Source organism: Alosa sapidissima, chromosome 9, assembly GCF_018492685.1.
Source record: "Alosa sapidissima isolate fAloSap1 chromosome 9, fAloSap1.pri, whole genome shotgun sequence".
In the NCBI taxonomy this organism is placed as follows: Eukaryota; Metazoa; Chordata; class Actinopteri; order Clupeiformes; family Clupeidae; genus Alosa; species Alosa sapidissima.
This window is the reverse complement of record NC_055965.1, coordinates 34,408,016-34,430,533: the sequence shown is the minus strand read 5'-3', so window position 1 is coordinate 34,430,533 and position 22,518 is coordinate 34,408,016. Positions and strand designations below refer to the sequence as shown.

The window sequence follows — 22,518 nt, the reverse complement described above, 5'->3', positions numbered from 1 at the left end:
GACGCTATTGCGCGGCACGGCCAGCAGATGTCATCATTGCACTACAGCAACCAGGAACCAACAATAAACCTAGACACTCGAGATTTTAGGGCCGTTGTCAGCCACAACGCATCATCTGAAAATCTGAATTGTGAAGTAGACCTACTCCATAGTAACGTGTGCCTGTTCATTCATTCCATGTCAATAGAACAAACCAAATTAGAATAGGCTAGTAATGCAATACTACATACAATACATATGTATGCATGGATATACTGTATGTGTGTATATATATGTATATATAACACGCACACACAAACACACACACATATAATAATAATAATAATAATAATAATAAAGCTTTATTTGTATAGCACCTTTCATACACAGAATGCAGCTCAAAGTGCTTTACATTTGAAGCATGTAACACAATAATAGTCAGTCATTATCAATCACTTTTCTTTGCTGTTTATGATATACTCAGCAACATATCAAAAATATAGAAAATGACGTCATAAGACTGGCAGCCTTAACCCTCTTACCCCCCACAAGCACGCCATATGGCAACTGTGGCAAGGAAAAACTCCCATATTCCAGGAAGAAACCTTGAGCAGAACCTGACTTAATAGGGGGAGCCCATCTGCTTTTGGCTGGCTGCGCCCTCCAATAGTAGCAGATGTAGAATAATCTGAAAATGTAGTCTACAGGATAAGATGAGTTAACTAAAAGCTTTCCTGTACAGGTATGTTTTCAGATCTTTTTTAAAAATATTTACTGAACTCGCCTGCTTGATGTACAGAGGCAGGGTGTTCCATAGTTTGGGGGCATAATGGATAAACGCAGCTTCTCCACTTTGTTTGTGGAGCACTTTGGGTACGATTAAAAGATTAGAATTGGATGATCTAAGTTTCCTTTGTGGTTGATAAGATATTAAAAGCTCAGAGATATATGAAGGTGCTATGCCATTCAGAGCTTTGTAAGTAATTAACATAACCTTAAAATCAATTCTATAGGAAATAGGGAGCCAGTGCAGTTCAGCCAACACAGGGGTGATGTGTTCTCTCTTCTTAGTCTTAGTTAAAAGTCTAGCCGCAGAGTTCTGTATGAGTGCCAATTTCTTTAGATGTTTTTTGGGAAGACCAGTGAAAAGTGCATTGCAGTAGTCTAACCTGCTAGTGATAAAGGCGTGAATTAGTTTTTCTGCATCTTGTTGAGTTAAAAAGGGCCGCACTTTGGCAATGTTTCTCAAGTGGAAATAGGCTGTCTGAGTAACTTTACTGATATGGGGCTTAAAACTTAACTCTGCATCTAAGATGACACCGAGGCTTGTTACTTTTGGTTTGACCTGGTGTGCCAAGTTCCCCAGATTACTAAGAATAATATCTCGCTTTAGTTTTGGTCCAACCAGAAGTACCTCTGTTTTGTCATCATTTAGTTTCAAAAAGTTTTTGCTCATCCACTGATTAATGGAGGTTAGGCATGCAGTGAGGGAGCAAAGGCCATCTGGGTTAGTTGGCTCCACAGAAAGATACAATTGGGTATCATCTGCGTAGCTGTGGAAGTTTACATTATGTTGACTTATGACGTTTCCCAATGGAAGCATATATAGAGAAAATAGCAGGGGACCAAGGCAGCTCCCCTGGGCCACACCAAAAGGCAAGTCTTGTTTTTCAGATACATGATCTCCTAGACTGATATAAAAATCTCTGCCAGTAATGTAGGTTTGAAACCAGTTTAGAGCATTATCAGAGAGACCCACCCACTTCGCAAGGCGGTGAATTAGGATGCTATGATCAATGGTGTCAAATGCCGCACTCAAATCCAGAAGAATAAGGATTGAGACTTTGTTTGAGTCGGTAGCTAGTCTGAGATCATTGACTATTTTTACTAGAGCCGTTTCTGTGCTATGATTTGATCTAAAACCTGATTGGAATTTTTCAAGGATACTGTTTTCGTTGAGGAAGGTATTTAACTGATTACAAACAACTTTTTCAAGTACTTTGCTCAAAAACGATAGATTTGATATAGGCCTGTAGTTGCTCAGATTGGTATGGTCAAGATTTGACTTTTTAAGTAAAGGTTTCACAACAGCGGTTTTAAAAGCAGTTGGAAATATACCTGTTTCTAATGAGGTATTTATTACCTTGAGAAAAAAGGGAGCTAAGCCATCATATACTTTTTTGAGGAATGTAGTAGGGATTGGATCTAAAACACATGTTGAGGAGCCGGTTTGAGTTATAATTTTACCAAGCTCAGATTGAGTAATAGTGCTAAAGGACCTTAATTTTGGGGGGCTGTTTTTGGGTGTACTATCAAACATATTACTTGTGTTACCAATAGCCTCCCTTATAGAAATGACTTTGTTTTTGAAGAAGTCTGCAAATTCTGCGCATCTTAGAGAGGATGCCTGACTGAGTGTATCAAAAGGTGTTTGATGCAATAGCCTATCAATGGTAGAGAACAACACCCTAGAGTTTCCACTGTTTTCAGCAATTACCTTAGAGAAGTGGTTCCTCCTCTCATTCCGAATAGCTCTATTATAATTTGCAATTTTTTCTTTTAGAATGGCACGGCGAACCTGTAACTTAGTTTTTCTCCATGTTCTCTCAGCTTTCCTACATGATCTTTTTAGATCATGGATATTTTCGTTCATCCAAGGTGTCAGTTTGCTACAGGGCCTTTTTTTAGTCTTTAAGGGTGCCACTCTGTCAAGCAGAGCGCCTAATTCACGATTGAGAGCCTCTACCATTTGATCAATGGGATGATGTAAAATATCTAAATTTATGGAGTCTATAAGAGCTATGAACTGCTGTTCTGCTCTAATGTCCAAGAGTCGCGATTTGATTGCAATTTCGGGATGAATTTTTGGAGTATGTAGTACAATATTAAAAGATACACAATAATGATCAGACATATTTATATCATTTACTGATAAGTCTGTGACTTCTATCCCTCTGGAAATGACTAGATCGAGGGTGTTGCCAAGGTTGTGGGTGGGTCCTGTAACATGCTGCTTTAGCTCTAAACTGTCCAACACATTAAGGAACTTACTGGCTTTAGCATCAGTTGTCTTATTGACATGAATATTGAAGTCGCCATTTACAATTATCCGATCATAGCTAGTGATGATGAGCGACATAAGTTCAGAAAACTGGTCGAGAAAGCCAGTCCATAGTTTAGGAGGGCGGTAAAAGGTTAATAGAAGTACAGCTGGGTCAGCCTTCAGAGTGAGGGCAATATACTCAAAGGAAGCGAATTCGCCAAAGTTGACTCGTGTGCAACTATATTTGTTTGAGAGAATGGAGGCAATTCCACCACCTCGTTTGCCTTGTCTAATTGAGTGGAAGAAATTATAATTTGGGGGACAAGTCTCAACAAGAACAGCTTCGCTGTCTGAAGTCAGCCAGGTTTCAACAAGAAACAGAAAATCCATTTTTTTTTCACTAATAAAATCATTGATTGCAAAGGTTTTGGTAGTAAGTGCACCTATATTTAGTAAACCCATGTTAGCTGAAAATGCCTCTGGCTTTTGAGGAATATGCTGAGGTATGGAAAGAATATTTGTTAGGTTTCTAGTTTTAAATTTGTCTTTTCTTTTTACTATACGTTGGGTAGAAATCAACGTTGGAATAGAACTATAAGCATAAGTCATGCTATTGCATGACACAGCTTGATCTATGGTAGTAGTATTGTATGTTACCCTGCAGAAAACATTCTCAGACTCATCCACATGTATAATGCCATTCGAATCAATACCTGGGGGGCGTGAATCTGTAATATTTTCTACAGAATGTCAATGTCTCAGTGTGGACGCTATGTTGTCAGAGAGTAGCCTGGCTCCATGTTGGTTTGGGTGGAGACCATCACGCTTCAGCATACTGGGCCTCTCCCAGAACAAGCCCCAGTTGTTGACATAGGGGATGCTTAGGGAAGCGCAGTAGCGTTTGAGCCAGGTGTGGAGATCGAACAGTCTGGACCATCTCTCAGCACCTTTTCTGTAGGTAGGGAGAGGCCCAGAGATGACAAAGCGTTTTTCTGTGCCCATCAGAGTGGTGATGAGAGTTTTGTAGTTTTCCTGCAGTGCTACTGACTGCTTATCTCTGATGTCGTTCGTGCCCACGTGTACGATGATGTTGTTGACCTTGGTGTGGCGGGCCAGGATGCTTGGGAGTTTCTGCTGGATGTCAAGGACCTTGGCACCAGGGAAGCAGTAGACCTTGGAGGGACCGCTACATGATAGGGGAATGCAGAGGTCTCTAACCATGGAACTGCCGATGACCAGGGTGGAGGTTGATGAGGTCCGGGGAGGAGGGGGTCGGGGGGGCGCCGACTTTGAGGAGGGACCAGGATGGTTGTCTCGGGGCTGGAGGGGCTCCTCATCCTCGGTCAGAATGGCATAGCGATTTTCCAGTCGTATAGGTTGGGCTGGGCCTGAGTGCCGTCCGGACCGTCTGCCGTGCTTGTGATGCTTGCTTCTACGCCATGGCTCAGGCTGGTGTGGAGTGGAGCTGGCCAGCAGAGCAGGCTTGGTTCTCAGCAGAGGCCGGGGAGAGGCAACAGGGACAGAAGTTGCATTAGTGCATGGCATGGTTAAAGTATTGGAGGACAGAGTGAAATCAGGGCATCTGGCATTTGTGTGTGTAAGAGAGGTAACGTTACTTACGGAGAGAATGGTGTCGAGGAACTGTTCATCCTTCTCAATCTGATGGAGGGTCGCTATTCTGGCTTCGAGTTCCACTATCTTTTCGCTGAGAAGGACGCATGAGTCGCAGCCTGGTGCACAGCTGAGGGGAGGCATCGTGTCGCGGCGAGGGCTCGCCGTTTTTTTTTAAACGTTTGTTTGCTAGTTGGCTAGCAACAGCGATATCGTGCAGTTCCTTGATAACTCGAACACAGGTAGCGGGTAAGTAATCTGAGAAGATCTCACTTTTATATTGAGTCACTAGTTTTGAGAGACGTTAGAAGGAGTTTGATGCTTTCTTCTTCCAGATAGCGTTTCCTTGGCCCGGTATTATTTGCAGCCCTTGATACTGGCTTAACGTTTAACGTTAACGTTTGACAGAAAAGTTTGGCGATCAAGGTTATAGAGTCCGATAATCCAAAGCCTCGAGCAACAACAGTTTATGCAAGAGTTTGTTCACGAGATATAATCGGTAGCCAGTAAATCCGTAGAAAGTAGATGGTAACAAGGAGATTTAAGATAGATAAGTTTGGAAGTTTAGGTAGAAGTGAGGTGAAGCACACACTAATCCCGGCGCAGTGAGCTGCCTGCTACAACAGCAGCACTCGAGGAGCAGTGAGGGGTTAGGGGCCTTGCTCAAGCGGTCCAAGCAACTGTGGAAACTGTGGCAAGCGGAATAGCAGTCCAAGCAACTGTGCTTTTGAATAGATATTTCTACCAGCATGCTTCAGGTGACATGAATGCAACAATCATGAGACACAAAGTATTTTCACTTGACATAAATGTATATGCATGCATGATCATCATATTTTCCCAGATATGGGTAGCCTGTTGTCTTGAAAACGATATAGCCTAGCATAATAGATATGGGTAGCCTGTTGTCTTGAAAACGATATAGCCTAGCATAATAGATATGGGTAGCCTGTTGTCTTGAAAACGATATAGCCTAGCATAATAGATATGGGTAGCCTGTTGTCTTGAAAACGATATAGCCTAGCATAATAGATATGGGTAGCCTGTTGTCTTGAAAACGATATAGCCTAGCATAATAGAGGGCCCTTACAATGACCAAAGACCTTAGTAGTACAATTACACTGAAAATAGCCTATTTTAATTTCAATTCAATTTATTGTGCTTATAGAGCGCCAAAACATTACACATGTATCATGGCGCTTTACAGAATGTAGGCAATCAGAGAAAAAGGAAAGAAAGGAAGAAAAGAAAGAGAGAGAGAGGCCCATGGGTAACAGAGAGGCCCATGGGTAACAGGGGTAACAGGGGAACAGGGTAACCGGGGTAACAGGGGCGAGGAAAAACTCCCTAGAATTGGAGATGCATATAGGAAGAAACCTCGAGCAGATCCACGACTCAAGGGCCTGACCCATCTGCCTAGGGTCAATACAGGACAGTAAGGTCTGTATACATGACAAATGCATATGATAGTCGGGTGTAGAGAATAAGACATGGTGTTAAAAGCACTTGAGCTGAAAGTTACAAGAGGTGGGATGATTACGTATCCGTTATGGTAATTTATTACTCCTGATTTAGTGTTCAATAGTCCAGCGTTGGAATTGTCCAGGGGAAGGGAGTTGTCGAGGGGCATGTGGTGGGTTGGCAGACGGGCCAGTAATCCGGGCAGAGTTGCCATAGGCTGGTGGTGGGTCGCTAGGCTGTACGGGCCAGGAGTCCAGATAGGGGGCAGTAATAGGGCAATCGGGGATGGGACTTCAGGTGAGATGGGTGAGAGGAGGGCCAACACACGGATGGTTGATGACTGGTGATGATATACCTCACAAGTGAGGTACAGTAAGGGGGAAGAAAGAGAGATGTAGAATGGGTTAGTATTACTGAAAATCAGAATGGTTAATGTCAATAAGTAATCAGTAGTACTATATATTGTTACAGTATACCATGGTGGGAATAGGCAAGAGAGGAAGAGTTGAGAGAGAGAGAGAGAGAGAAGGGGGGAGAGGAGAGGGGGGGGGGTTGTACGGCGTGACACATGAAAAGTCCATGACAGCACTATGCTATAGCAGCATAACTAAGGCATGGTGAGGGGTAGTCGACACCAGCGCAGGTATGGTCAGTGACCACCATCGCATGCGCGACTGGGGTGCCAGTCACACGAGGACTCAGCAGGGTGGTCCATTCCAAAAAACCCTGAGGTGGGTGAATTTCCACGCACCATACCTAACTATGGGAGGCAGTAAAGAGGTATGTTTTAAGTCTAGACTTAAAAATAGGGAGGGTGTCTGCTAGTCGAATTGAGGTAGGAAGATTATTTCAGAGGAGGGGTGCGCGATAGCTGAAAGCTCTGCCTCCTACTGTAGTTTTTGAGATTCTTGGAATTACAAGAAGGCCAGTATTCTGTGATCGTAGCGGTCTGGGTGGGTTATATGGGACTAGGAGATCTTTAATATATTCTGGTGCCTGGCCATTAATGGCTTTGTATGTTAGAAGTAATATTTTGAAGTCAATGCGACTTCTAACAGGCAGCCAGTGTAGAGATGCCAGGATAGGGGAAATATGTTCATATTTTTTAGTTCTAGTGAGTGTGCGAGCAGCTGCATTTTGTATAAGCTGTAAGCTCTTTAGACAGGTGTTATTGCAGCCAGCGTATAGAGCATTGCAATAATCAATCCTTGAGGTGACAAAAGCATGGATTAATTTCTCAGCGTCTGGTAGGGATAAAGACTTCCTTATCTTTGAAATGTTCCTTAAATGATAAAATGAAGCTTTGGTAATCTGTTTTATGTGATTACTTAGTGATAGGTCTTGGTCAATTGTAACTCCTAGATTTTTAACACATGTGGATGAGGATAGTCGGAGATCAGTAAATGTAGCTTGTGATGAGGATAGGATATCCCTCATCTTTTTAGGACCTAAAACCATGACTTCTGTTTTATCGGAGTTCAAAAGCAGGAAATTGTTCGTCATCCATGTCTTTATGTCTCGTATACATGTGTCAAGTTTGGCTAACGGAGTCAATTCGTCAGGTTTTATGGAAAGGTATAGTTGTGTATCGTCTGCATAAGAATGAAATTTAATGCCATGTTTCCTAATTTCTGAGCCTAGAGGAAGCATATAGAGAGAAAATAACAGGGGCCCTAGTACTGAGCCTTGAGGCACCCATATTTTACCATAGTCTGGGTAGATGGTTCATTGTGAACCTGTACAAATTGTCTGCGGTTAGAAAGGTATGATCTAAACCAAGCGAGTGCTGAGTCTTTAATGCCTATTGAATGTTCAAGCCTGTGGAGTAGTATGTTGTGGTCTATGGTGTCAAAGGCAGCACTGAGGTCCAGGAGGACCAATATTGATATATGTCCATTATCGGCAGCGATGAGGAGGTCATTAAAAACTTTAACTAAGGCTGATTCAGTACTGTGGTGAGCTCTGAAACCAGACTGATATAATTCTTGGATTGTATTCATATGCAAGAAGGTACCAATTTGTTTCGACACTATTTTTTCTAGTATTTTTGACAAAAAAGGGAGATTAGATATAGGCCTATAGTTGGCCAGGTTGTTAGGGTCAAGGGTAGGCTTTTTGAGGGATGGCTTAATGACAGATAACTTAAACGACTGTGGTACATGGCCTGATAGCAGTGAGTTATTTATAATCTGGAGCAAAGCATTGTCCAAGAAAGGGAGAGCAGTCTTCAGAAGATGAGTAGGAATAGGATCTAGTAGACTAGTTGTAGATTTTGATGAAGAGATTGTGGAAGTGAGGTCTAATATGTCAATAGGTGTAAATGAATTCAACGTTGTTCGTCTCATCTGTGAGTCAATTATGTTTTCGCTACCGTTCAACAATGGAGTACGAATATTTGGTGAGACTGACTGGATATTAATCTTATCTCTAATTGTTTCAATTTTGTCATTGAAAAAGTTCATGAAGTCATTACTGTTTAGGCAAATAGGGACAGATTCGGTTACTTCGGTGTGGCTCTTCGTCAGGCGGGAGATAAAGAGAAATTTTGTATCGTTTTTGTTTTCTTCGATCAGCGAGGAATAGTAGGTTGACTTGGCCTCGTTGAGTGCTTTTTTGTAGGTGATAAGGCTATCTTTCCATGCTTGCCGAAAAACTTCCAATTTAGTGGTACGCCATTTTTGTTCAAGTTTACGCGCTGTTTGTTTGAGTGTTTTTGTCTGTGTGGTATACCATGGAGCACGCCTTACTTGTTTTCTCATTCTCTTTTTGAGTGGTGCTACTGAATCAAGGGTTGAGCGTAATGAGTTCATCACATTATCAGTTAACAAGTCGACCTCAGCTGGATTAAGGAAAGGGCCTTCTGATAGGCCTACCACATGAGTCCGGGATGGGCTGGATTAAGGAAAGGGCCTTCTGATAGGCCTACCACATGAGTCCGGGATGGGCTGGATTAAGGAAAGGGCCTTCTGATAGGCCTACCACATGAGTTCGGGATGGGCTGGATTAAGGAAAGGGCCTTCTGATAGGCCTACCACATGAGTCCGGAATGGGCTGGATTAAGGGATGGGGCTTCTGATAGGCTACCACATGAGTCCGGAATGGGGCAAGCGTAAGCGAAATCTTTTCTAGAAAGTCTGCATTAGTTTTTTCAGATACGCCGCGGCTGTAGTATTCAGCTAAATTAGGTACTGCATGTTGTAATGTCATTGTAAAAGTAATTAGATGGTGGTCAGTTAAGGTCGGGTGTTGTGGCAAGATTGTTAACTGCTCTATGTTTATGCCGTATGACAAGACTAGATCAATAGTATGGTTATGTCGGTGCGTGGGTGAATTAACATTTTGGCAGAACCCGACATGGTCAATTAGGGATTGAAATGCAATTGTGAGACAATTGTGCACATTATCCATATGAATATTAAAATCACCCAATATAAGTATTTTTTCTGTTTGGATAGTTAAAGTGGAAAGGAAATCAGAAAATTCCTCTAAGAATTCAGAGTAGGGGCCAGGGGGTCTGTACAATGTGACCACAGTTACAGGCTGATCAGTTTTCCAGTCTGGTGGTAAAAAATTGAGGACTAGAACTTCAAAAGATTTAAACTTGTGTGTGAGCTTGGGAGATGTGAGAAGACTAGATTGATAGATTGTAGCTACTCCACCTCCCCTGCCAGTGTGGCGTGGTACATGATAATTCAAATGGGAGGGAGGTGTTGACTCATTTAATGGAAGGTATTCATCTGGTTTAAGCCAGGTTTCAGTAAGACACATAACATCTATATGATTGTCAGTAATAATTTCATTAACCAAGGCAGTTTTACTTGACAGTGATCGAATATTAAGTAAAGCAAGTGTAAGTTGCGTTTTTGGAGGAATTTGCTTCACCGGAGAAGTTTTTATCGTAATAAGATTGCTACTAATAATTCCCCTAGTGGGTCGAGTAAGAGTTGACAGTCTTGGTACAGACACCCTCTCTATTTGGCCTTGTATGCCCTGTATACCTGGGTGACTGTTAGGACAGCAGAGATCTGTGTAAGACCTTATCTCTGCTTCCTGGATCTCTGGTTCGTCAGGAACTAGCCTCGGTTAAGTGACGGTCTATGTTCCTTGAAAGGAGGGCAGTACCCTCCCATGTGGGATGGATACCGTCTCTTTTCAACAGTCCAGGTTTCCCCCAGAAGGAGCTAAAGTTATCTATGAAGCCCACATTGTTATTGGCACAGCACTTTGACAGCCATCGGTTGAGGTCCGAAATTCTGCTGAGCATTTCATCACCTCTTTTAATGGGTATGGGTCCAGAGAAAGTTACATAGTCAGACATCTGTTGCGCGAACCTGCACACGGAGATAAAGTTTTGTATGGTGATCTCCGATTGACGCAATCGGACGTCATTAGTGCCAGTGTGGATAACTATTTTCGAGTATTTACGATTAGCTTTAGCCAGCACTTTCAAATTTGATTCGATGTCGTTAGCTCTGGCCCCAGATATCGATTTTACTATGGCCGATGGAGTCGCTAGCATCACGTTTCGTATAGTAGAAGCGCCAATGACCAGAGTAGCAGGTTTCTCGGTTTCTCTAGCTAAGGGGGAGAATCTATTAGGAACATGAATAGGTAGGCCTCAATGGACTAATTTGATATTTTACAGTAGGTACTATTAATTGAAATCCCTAACTTCACAACAGTTCATGAAATGTGGGGTGATGACAGCCACCACCCCTGCCACTGGCAAGATAGGCCTACAATATCAGTCCCCGCAGACTTAGGTGCTATTTTAGGTCTAAAATGCTTTGTGAATTACTCTTAGTCAAACAAATTAGGAGTCCTAAAATTACGAGTGACACGCCCATTAATTTTAGTTTCTCCTAAATTCCCCAGTTAGGAGCTACTTTTAGCCTTAACTCATTGAGTGCCGAAATGCGTTGAGAGCCAAAAACGTAATATTACGTTTTTAGCTTTTTTTTTTAATTACGTAACTAGACATTCTAGCACACCTTATATGTGATTTTGGGAACTCTGTGATGAATGGAAATGAAATATATGACGATCGTGAAACTCATGAAAACGCACAATCTGGACATTTTATCTGGACATTTTATCATAACTCGCATTGCCGCTTTGGGTCGAATCAGTGACGCCCGTCAGGTCAAAGTGAGGCAGTGATGCACGTCAGGTCAAAACCAGGCCATTTTCGTGGGTCTATCTCTAGGTGGCAGTCTCGCCTGGTCTCGTTGATCACTTCCCGGAAGGTTTACACAAGTAAGTAACAGGCAACACTTCATATTTCATGAAAAACAGCGATTTTGATGAAAACTAGCCACTGTTTAGCTTGGGATTTCTCAGGAACAGAGGCATGTAGAAATACACGGTTTGCACCCACCGATAGCTTTAATCGAGCTATTGTATGTGTTCATAGCTATAACACAGAATATGCTGTGGCTGTACAAAAATCATCAACAATGGTCTAGATTGCTGGCACTCTAGGACAAAGCTCCCGAAAACAGCTTGGCATTCAATGAGTTAACATTCTTTGTGAATATGGGCCCAGACTGACCTGCAGAGCAAATTCAATGTTAAGGCCCGTACACACAAGTCCGATTTTCGGGACGAAATATTCACACTAAATCACGCAGCCTATTAAACACATGCATTCGTATTAGTCTGTACACACCGAAGACGAAATTCGTTGCGATTAAAAACATTTTTGCAACGGTCTCATTTCATGCGAAATTTCGCATGCGAAAAAGAGCTGTTGACCAATCAAATAATGATTTTGCAGGGTTCCATTGATGTCACAATAGAACGACGAGCAGAAAAAAAGCTGATAGATTGGGTGATCCTACTGCTCACGATGACTAGTCTCCTTAATAGGCCTATATGCCAAAGTTACAAAGAGTTTACGTTACAGTAGACTCTCTCAGGTGTTCAAGAGTACTCCTGACGAACTTCTTACGTAGTGCGAACTCCTTACAGACAGCTTTCCCCACTTCTTACCACCGTCCCATTTTACACTCAACCAAAAACAATGAAATCTCACTACTTCTTACTGCACATATTTGCAATGAAAAAATACAACATGCATTCAAGGAAATGGAAGTTTTAAGAATAGGTCATGGTAGGCTATGCTGCTGACAACAGCATTATGTCCAGGGTTACCACTATTGTAAATTTGCCTCACATTTCCTGGTGCGTTAACTTTGCTTTATGCTTTATAACTGAAGTAGCCCAATGTGGAACTCTGAAAAACTTTCTGTGGATCTGGTAAGCTAATAACTGGTAGGCTATCATTATTAGCTTTTGCTGTGTGTTGGATCATCGTCATACAAGCTGATCAATTTTTACCACTTGTTGCAGCAGTGCGATTTTATCCCATGCTCATTTCTACAGGCTGTCTCTGTGCCTCCGCTCCTTAGCAGATACATTTTGACGTAGCCTGCGTGTGAAATGGTTTCGTGAGATGTACATGATATAGGCTATGGCCGTTTTATAGCGTGTTGGCGTATAGCATTTTGGCATGTAACATTTTAAATGAGGCCTTGCCTACACTACAACTTGTTAGGCTACACCAGTCCACCCAAATGGCATACCTCGAGTCCAATATGCGGGCACCCCTGGCTGCAGCTTGCAGATCGGGGCTGGGCTCAATGTGGGGCAGAGTGCAACGTTGAGCTCAGCCCAAAATCAGCTCGTCATTCCCTGCTGACCTCTCTGTGTCCGTCTATTTACCCGGACTCGGAGTTCAAATCTTTCTCAAGGAAGAATGCTTAACTGGGGTGGGTGTATGGTGCACTAATAGACACTAATAGACACTAATGGAATAGACAAGGGATGGCCGTAAGCTTTAATTTCCCCAGCACCTCTCAAGCCAATGCACGGTTCCATGAATGATCAAGGCTATAATCTGTTTCAAATCTTGATGATTTTATGAGTTCTCCCTGCTTACTGAAAGTCGCTGTGTGAACCTGCGTGACGTGAGTGCGAAATAGAATGCGAAATATTAAAATAATCGCATCGGACTTGGTGTGTACACTTTGAGTGCAAAAATTTCACACACTAATTTTTCGCATTTTCGCACTGTTATTTCGTATCGTATCTGGTGTGTTCGGGCCTTTAGTCTGGGTTCATGTGTGAAGATGCACTACACTGTTTTAGAACACAGTTTAATTCAATGAGCTTTTGCAAATGTGCCTGTCCGTAATAGTCTGCAGGTGTGGGTAATTGATTAATTGGGCCACACCCACTCTGGGACACTTTAAAGGGGTTTTGGTTTATGGCAGAGATTTGTACATTGATGTGTAATACCCATTTTATAACAGTTTGTTAAATTAAAAACAAGTATCTTTACTGTTTAAAAAATGCACGATGGTGTACACTTGATTTATTTTGATGTTATGAATTGGTAAATTCCATCTTCATTACAGGATTGTGGTTGATGGTGTGCCACAAATTAATTGCTTATATGTATACACTTATCCTCTTATAACATTACAAATCTTTCAGGTGTGTGTGTGTGTTTATGTATGTGTATGTGATTTGGCATGAGAATGGTCTGCGAAAGATCACTTGATTGTGTTGATTTATCGGGGCACATTGTATCCCTTACATTTATCCATCTCTGCAATATTTTGTCTTTATTTGTGTTGTTATGCAGACTTGCTGAATGCAAACTCTCAGAGAACGCCTGTGGAGTTGTGGCTGCTGTTCTACAGTCACCAAACTCCCTGACAGAGCTGGACCTGAGTCACAATGACCTGGGGGATTCTGGAGTTCAGCTTCTCTCTAAGGGACTGTCTAGTCCTAACTGCAAACTGCAGACATTAAGGTTGGTGTTAGACATGTCTTTGTAAAGGATTATTGTTAGGACTAGTGTGGCACATTATGGTTTGGTTGGTGTTTTATATGTGTTTTAAGGCCTGTCCACACCAAGTCCAATTTTTCAGATGAAATTCACACAAAATTAAGCAGGTTAATAAACACAGTTATTCTAATTAGTCTGTACTCACCGAGGACGGAATTTGTTGCAATGAAAAAAAAACATTCGAAACTGTCTCGTTTGATGTGAAATATCGTATGCGATAGAGGTCCTGACCAATCAAATAATGATTTTGCAGGGTTCCGATGTCATCGATGTCATGGTTTTGAAAGTGGGATGAAAAAGTTACTAAAAAGGCTACAAGCTGTCATAACAGTACAGTCACAGAGGTTGATAGTCACGTATCGTAACCATGCTAATTACCAACCAATTATTTTGAAAATTCTAAAACAACTATTGTTTTTTAACACTTCAAAATAACATTTGATAAATGAACCTTACATTTTTCAGTAACCATAGGTGTGTAGATTTGAACAAAATCTAGTTTGGTTCTTACCGGGGCTTTTACTGCCTGAAATATCCAATTTTTTTTACCTATTCCCAACACACGGTTAGCCTGAGAATTCATGTCGCAATTCAAAATTCCACTGGAGCTCCAAGCAGATTTGTACACACAGCCTTACAAGACTGATACACTTATGGTGTGGGTGCTTGCGTTTCTTTAGGAATCCGTCTTGGTTTGTATAGAAATGAATATTAAGTGACACATACACGTAAGAGGTTGGTCATACGGGAGGGTTGGTAATACGTGACGTTCCGATATTCTTTTCAAGACGTGGCAGTTTCTTGAGGGAAGTTAACTTTCACATTAACGTTGAAGTCATTTGGTGGCTGAAGCAGTAACTGCAAGTGCTAAATAGATCAGCAAGAGAGTATTAACACATCCCGGTACAAACATCTTGGGAGCTGTTTACTGTCGATCGGGAAGGACAGAGAAGAGGGAGTGTCTGCCATAGTGAGACTAACTTAGCGTTAACGTTACAACTTGGTGGACGTTGGAAAAGCCTTGAGTGGAAACCGTTAGCCTGGAAGCTCACCGCGCGCGTAGCCAACTTTCCCAACTCAACAGCGATTCTCAGGGCAACAGTTGCCTCTCGTCTTGCCTGCCCACCAGTGACCAGTCTCTGCTGCTGGCCCTGCTAAGAGGTGTTTGTGTTTGTTGTTTGTCGCCTCAAATGTACTGTAGCCTACGGTTTGCTTTACACATTCTTTTAGCGACCTAGTGGCACAGTCAACGTAGATTAAGCCTACACCAACTGGCCTGTAGGTGGCCAGAGACAGTTTTCTGTGAATATCTCGAAAACCGTAGGGCCATTACCACTTATTTCATGTATAGCGCCCCCTAGTTAAAAATTAAAAAGCAAAACATTAGGTGTTTTCATCACAATATCTCTGGCTGACATGGTCAAAACTGCACGAAATTGAAAGTGTAGGATCATTATGACACCCTCCGAATGCATGCCAAGTTTCATGGACTTTCGTTCATGGGGGGCCTTACAATAAAATAATGTATGTGTACATTTAGTGACCGTACACCAACAAGGATTCCCGGGACACTGAAAGACTGGGGTACACGAAACTTGGTGGGCATGTAACCCCACATGGATAGCATGGAACCATCGTTTTTCGTTTTGATCTGTAGCCCCCCCGCTGGACTGGACCCCCCGAAAGGAGGGTAGGGCCTAGGATGACTTTTTTGCGTATGTTTGCCTCCAGGGGTCATGTAAACCCATTCCATATGCACACATGTGCATAAACAGATACACACGCACACACATACATTCAGAGTAATCCTATGTATGACACATACTCACACAGTAGACATATATACGCATGCATGCACATGCACACACACAGGCACATAAACAGGCAAACACACAAGCACATGCACATGCACGCACACACACCCACCCACACACCCATAAACATAAACATGTACACGCACACATGCACACAATTCAAGAATTTCTCAGAATTATGAACAGGCAAGATGGGGGTGGGGTTGTATAAAATGTATATTACATGTGAAATCTATGAACTAATCATGTTTTGGTACTTGTTGTCTAGCAGATACCAGTGAGAATTGAGTGTGCATAATGCAATTCAGTGAGACGGTTAGAATCATATATGCCTTTCAGCGTGACTTATTTTTGTGGAAAACGTGCTTGACTGGGCGGCGGTCATATTTTGTACCGCTCTGCGGTACACCTAGTTACTATATATTTTTAGGGGGCTTTTGATCATCTTAGGGTGGCTTCAGCTCCCCCAAAATAGGTCTAACGACGTCCTTGTGTGAAATGATGGTTAGGTGGTGGCGAAAGCTGTCTGTGGTGGAGTTCTCACTCTTGAAAACCTGGGAAAGTCTGATGTAACGTAAATTCTTTGTGACTTTGGCATATAGGCCTAATGAGACATATCTCATATACAATATCATACAATACAATATCATACATTGTGTCAGCCTTTTCTGCTTGTCATTTTACTTATGACATCGCTGACATCGGAACCCTATAAAAAGCCATTATTTAATTGGTCAGGAACTCTATTGCATACGAAATTTGATGTCCGAGTTGTCCGTTGAGGCTGGACTGTCATCATCAGCGTTCTAATGTCCGTTTGATGCTGATGTCCGAGTCCCGTTGAGGCTGGACTGTCATCATCAGCGTTCTAAGGGTGGCGCTTAGCGACAGGTCAATTAGAAGTGAATTATATTCATACCCCGGTGCACACAGCAATGTGTCCTATTAGTACCCCGTCTGGTACAAATATCAATGTATGCTATTCGTACCCCGGTGCACACAGCAATGTGTTGTTCTATTAATACCCCGTCTGGTACAAATACCAGTGTATGCTATGTGTACCAGTGCATTTATTCTGGCATATTGATCACACAATGTAATAACTAGATGTACCGCAGAGCGGTACAAAATATGACGCCGCCCAGTCCAGCACATTTTTTCCACAAAAATAAGTCACGCTTGTCAAATTGTGTTCATTTTCTACTTTGTTCCTTTTTTGTGTGTTTGTAATTGAGTGTTTGCAGAGTGTGTGGTTGTTTTTGTGTATATGTGTTTTGTGTGTGTTTGTGTGTGTGTGTATGTATGTGTGTTTATGTGTTTGTGTTGTGTGTGTCATGTGTGTCCATGTACTGTATGTGTGTGTGCATGTGTAGTGTGTGTGTGTGTGTGTGTGTGTGTGTATGTATGTGTGTTTATGTGTTTGTGTTGTGTGTGTCATGTGTGTCCATGTACTGTATGTGTGTGTGCATGTGTGTAGTATGTGTGTGTGTGTGTGTGTGTGTTTATGTGTCTTTGTGTATGTGTGTTTTTATGTGTGTGTGTGTGTGTGTGTGTGTGTGTGTGTGTTTATGTGTCTTTGTGTATGTGTGTTTTTATGTGTGTGTGTGTGTGTGTGTGTGTGTGTTTTTATGTGTCTTTGTGTATGTGTGTTTTTATGTGTGTGTGTGTGTGTGTGTGTGCATGTGTGTGTGTGTGTCTTTATGTATGTGTAGATAAATAAAGCAAATCAGGGAACCACATTCTCTTTGCGATAAGTGCCATGCGATCTTTAACAACCATGGTGAGTCAGGACCTCAATTTAACATCCATGCAAAGGAAAACATCTCCTGCAGTACAGTGTCCCTGTCACTGCAATAGGACATTGGGATTGATATTTGTTTGGTGGCTTTTGGCCACAGGGAAGAGTGCCACCTACTGGCCAGCCACCAACACCACTTCCAGCAGGAACCTACTCTTGCAAGGAGGTGTCTTATCCAAGTACTTACTAAGCCTGCTTAGCTTCAGTAATTCAGCAAAGTCAGGGTATCTGCTGGTCTGGCCGCTGGCTAAAAACAAAAGGTGAAAGGCATATATGATTCTAACCGTCTCACTGAATTGCATTATGCACACTCAATTCTCACTGGTATCTGCTAGACAACAAGTATGAAAACATGATTAGTTCATAGATTTCACATGTAAAATACATTTTATACAACCCCACCTCCATCTTGCCTGCTCATAATTCTGAGAAATTCTTGAATTGTGTGCATGTTCGTGTTTGTGTGTGTGTGTGTGTGTGTGTGTGCGTGCGTGCATGTCCTTGTGGGTGTGCCTGTGTGTGTGCATGTGCATGCATGCATACATATGTCTACTGTGTGTGTATGTGTTATACGTATGTTTACTGTGAATGTATGTGATCACTTGATTGTGTTGATTTATCGGGGCACATTGTATCCCTTAGATTTATCCATCTCTGCAATACTTTGTCTTTATTTTTTGTTGTTATGCAGACTTGCTGAATGCAAACTCTCAGAGAAGTCCTGTGGAATTGTGGCTGCTGTTCTACAGTCACCAAACTCCCTGACAGAGCTGGACCTAAGTCACAATGACCTGGGGGATTCTGGAGTTCAGCTTCTCTCTAAGGGACTGTCTAGTCCTAACTGCAAACTGCAGACATTAAGGTTGGTGTTAGACATGTCTTTGTAAAGGATTATTATTAGGACTAGTGTGGCACATTATGGTTTGGTTGGTGTTTTATGTGTCTTAAGGACTGTCCACACCAAGTCCAATTTTTCGGATGAAATTCACACAAAATTAAGCAGGTTAATAAACACAGTTATTCTAATTAGTCTGTACTCACTGAGGACGAAATGAAAATGAAAAAAAAAAAATGCAATAATAAAAAAAAAAACATTCGAAACTGTCTCGTTTGATGTGAAATTTCGTATGCAATAGAGTTCCTGACCAATTAAATAATTACTTTTTATAGGGTTCCGATGTCAGCGATGTCATAAGTAAAATGACAAGCAGAAAAGGCTGACACAATGTATGATATTGTATTGTATGATATTGTATATGAGATATGTCTCATTAGGCCCTATATGCCAAAGTCACAAAGAATTTACGTTACATCAGACTTTCCCAGGTTTTCAAGAGTGAGAACTCCACCACAGACAGCTTTCCCCACCACCTAACCATCATTTCACACAAGGACGTCGTTAGACCTATTTTGGGGGAGCTGAAGCCACCCTAAGATGATCAAAAGCCCCCTAAAAATATATAGTAACTAGGTGTACCGCAGAGCGGTACAAAATATGACCGCCGCCCAGTCAAGCACATGTTTTCCACAAAAATAAGTCACACTGAAACGCATATATGATTCTAACCGTCTCACTGAATTGCATTATGCACACTCAATTCTCACTGGTATCTGCTAGACAACAAGTACCAAAACATGATTAGTTCATAGATTTCACATGTAATATACATTTTATACAACCCCACCCCCATCTTGCCTGTTCATAATTCTGAGAAATTCTTGAATTGTGTGCATGTGTGCGTGTACATGTTTATGTTTATGGGTGTCTGGGTGTGTGGGTGGGTGTGTGTGCGTTAGGGTGCATCAAGTGCCCCTTTTTCCCTCAAAAACTCTTCTATGGTGAATAATATTATGCCATTTGATGAATAAACACTAAATATGAAGTTTGGTGAAGATTGATAATGATCTAGGGGTACCACAATGCACCTTTATTTTGACAATATTTCATATTTTATGGCCGATTTTGGTTATTTTCCAATAATCTTCTTTACACTACATTTAAACGTAACAATGTCAATTAATGACATATCTAGCTTCTGTTTACAAAAAACAGAACAGCTGCATGCATTTTGAAACATTTAATTCAATACATGTATGTCTAATATTTACATTTGTTGGTGAACATTGTACATTTTCCTTAGCACATTATCCGCATTGAGCACTAACTCCTTTCCTTAGCATCTCTAATTTTCAAAAACTCTGCAGTTGGAATTAAATTTATGATAACATATCAACACAAACTAAACTATTTGGAACATAATTATACAGTCTTTAGTAGTTGTGTCAAACACCATTGCAGCAATTGCATCAGTACACTACCAATCTGCCAAAAGCTGCCCGTATGTTCTCAGCAATGTTTCTTCCAGTCTCACCCTTGCCAACTTCCTGAAGTGGCATCACACTCAAAAGTTTTGTGCCATGTTCACCTGACAACAACACAGCACATCATTCCTCCTTATGGTAAGGCTCCTCTAATGTGCCTAGTTTTTCATCCCAATGTAATGCCATGTTATTGGGAGGACTCTAGGATTCCTCAATGTCTTCTGAGATTTTTAAGCATGGTTTTCAATCAAACCTGTCCAGGCTGGCATATGAGAGAGAAAACTTGTCCGATCTCCACTATTTCACATAAATAGTGATGACATTGATGATGATATTTTGCCCCTCTTCATAACAGAAATGACATCAGGATGGGCAGCAAAATCATGGGACAAAGTTTTGGGTCTCCAGTTTTCCTTGTCCTGCGATGTGGTATAACTGAATTGAGCCTTGAAAGTCAGGATCAACTTGAGAAGAAGTTTCTGGAACTGGACAATTTTCGACCTCCTCAACAATATCACTGCTTACTATTTCTTTTGGAGATTTTCTCAGCTCCTCCTTCTCCCTTCTCCTCCTTTCTTGTTCTTCTCTCATATATTTCCTTTTATGTTTGCCTTGAGATAGCACATCTGCTCCTGACCAACATGCCTTGTCTGTCTTCATGGACTCTAGAAAAGCCCTATCTTCTTCATCTCTGAACTTGTCTGCTTCATGGTGCCACAACTGGCAGGTCTTTGACAGAAACTCTTTAAATTGGTTACTGGTTCCTCTACTCACTTCTGGAATCTTTGACATTTCCTTGGCCTTATTATACAGATTCTTTAGAAAATTTAGACAGTTGTCATATTCCTTGATCAGTTTATCTGCCTTTAGGTAAAATGGCAGTATTTGGTCAAACACATACTCTGCGGCTTCTTGGTTGACTGATGATTGTTTACCTTTGCATTCAATTTTGATAAAGCTGTACGTGCACTTCAGCACATCAACATTGGAAGGAAGCTCCTCTCAAAATGAAAGTATCTTCAGTTATATGGGAATCCCCAAGCCAAGGCACAATAGTTTTTTACTTGGTATTCATCTTAGCACCGGCAAGTTAATGCTCACCTTTGTTGCTCGACTGCTTGATTTAAGTAAAACTAACTTGCTAAATAAAGCAATATTTTTTAGTTCATGACATGAAGAGTTTCAATATTTGATATACCAACACTCTCTTAATGACATTTGGCAACCTAGCTCTGCACTTTTCAGCATGGACTCTGCATCTCCCATGACTACAAGGCTTGTTCGTTTAAAAAGTGTTTGTCCGAGAGTTTTACGTGTTCGTCTCGTCTTACTACGTCGTACTACAAGTACAGCAGGCAGTTTTTAATTGACATCTGCAAAAGCAAGTTTTGCAGCGTTCTGGACTTTGCAACAGAGACGCTAAAGGAACTCGGATTACTCCGGCCTGCAACAACACCGGACTCGCCTGCTACTCCTCCCCTGGAAAGAAAGCGTCGGAAGCGGTGTGCGAGGAAGCAGAAGAGGGGCAAGCGCGGAGGCGTCCGGGCCAGGCTAGCGGCCAGCCCAACTCGCCCAGCAATACCATCCATTCTCCTGGCAAATGTACGATCACTGGACAACAAAATGGATCACATACGACTGCTGAGATCAACGAACCGAACAGTAAGTAACTGCTGTGTGCTCGTCTTCACTGAGACTTGGTTAAATGACAACATTCCGGACTCTGCTGTACAACTGGAGCAGCTAGCATGCTATCGAGCAGACAGGGCCATTGTAAAGGGAGGTAAATCACGAGGAGGAGGAATCTGTGTTTACATCCGTGACGAATGGTGCCGGGACACTGTAGTAGTATGCAAACACTGCTCACCACTGGCAGAGTTTATGATCATAAAGTGCCGTCCTTTTTACCTGCCAAGGGAAATTACCGCGATTCTGCTAGTCGCAGTATACATCCCGCCTACCAACAACAACAGCGATAAGAACGCGGCTCTTAGTGAACTGTACCAGGCTGTCAGTGAACAACAGACAGCACACCCAGACGGTTTCACCATCTTCACTGGAGATTTTAACCATGCTGATCTCAAAACTGTACTTCCAAAGCTACACCAGCATGTTGATTTTCCAACAAGAGGAGATAACATCCTGGACCTGGTCTACACTACACACAAAGGAGCATACAAAGCCACCCCCCTCCCCCACATTGGACTTTCAGACCATATCACTGTTATGCTAATGCCCGCATACAGACAAAGGGTAAAAGCGAACAAACCGGTTCGTAAGCAGGTAAAAGTGTGGCCTGAGGGAGCCTCCGATGCTCTTCAAGACTGCTTTGACACAACAGACTGGGAAATGTTTAAGCAGGCAGCCACTTACAACAACCGGACAGACATAGAGGAGTATACAGACACTGTAACCTCTTACATCACCAAGTGCATCGATGATGTGACCCACACAAAAGACATCATCACTCGGGCTAACTGGAAGCCATAGCTGACAGGGGATGTCCTCAGGCTGCTGAGGGCCAGAGACAAAGCCTACAGAGCTGGGGATGAAGCTGGCATGAGAACAGCGAGAGCCAACCTGTCCCGTGGCATCAAGGAAGCAAAAGAGGAATACACTCACAAGATAACCACCC

General features: G+C 42.1%; 2 protein-coding genes across 5 annotated transcripts in view; both read left to right on the top strand.

The window, feature by feature from the left end:
• LOC121718967 (interferon-induced protein 44-like) overlaps positions 1-22,518 on the top strand; it is a 247,328-nt gene that overhangs the window by 28,839 nt on the left and 195,971 nt on the right. Inside the window, exon 9 of one of the 2 annotated variants that reach the window (XM_042104441.1) lies at positions 2,352-2,362. The exons of the other annotated variant lie outside the window; for it this stretch is intronic. The gene's annotated coding sequence lies outside the window, so the exon portion shown is untranslated. Of the gene's footprint in view, positions 1-2,351; positions 2,363-22,518 lie in introns of those variants that run through there. 2 annotated transcript variants of the gene reach the window in all.
• The window catches only part of LOC121718788 (NACHT, LRR and PYD domains-containing protein 3-like), a 1,510,793-nt gene that overhangs the window by 1,344,871 nt on the left and 143,404 nt on the right, over positions 1-22,518 (top strand). Inside the window, exons 19-20 of one of the 3 annotated variants that reach the window (XM_042103944.1) lie at positions 13,743-13,913; positions 18,253-18,423. The exons of the other annotated variants lie outside the window; for them this stretch is intronic. Of the exons in view, the coding sequence (XP_041959878.1) occupies positions 13,743-13,913; positions 18,253-18,423 (342 nt within the window). The remainder of the gene's footprint in view (positions 1-13,742; positions 13,914-18,252; positions 18,424-22,518) is intronic. 3 annotated transcript variants of the gene reach the window in all.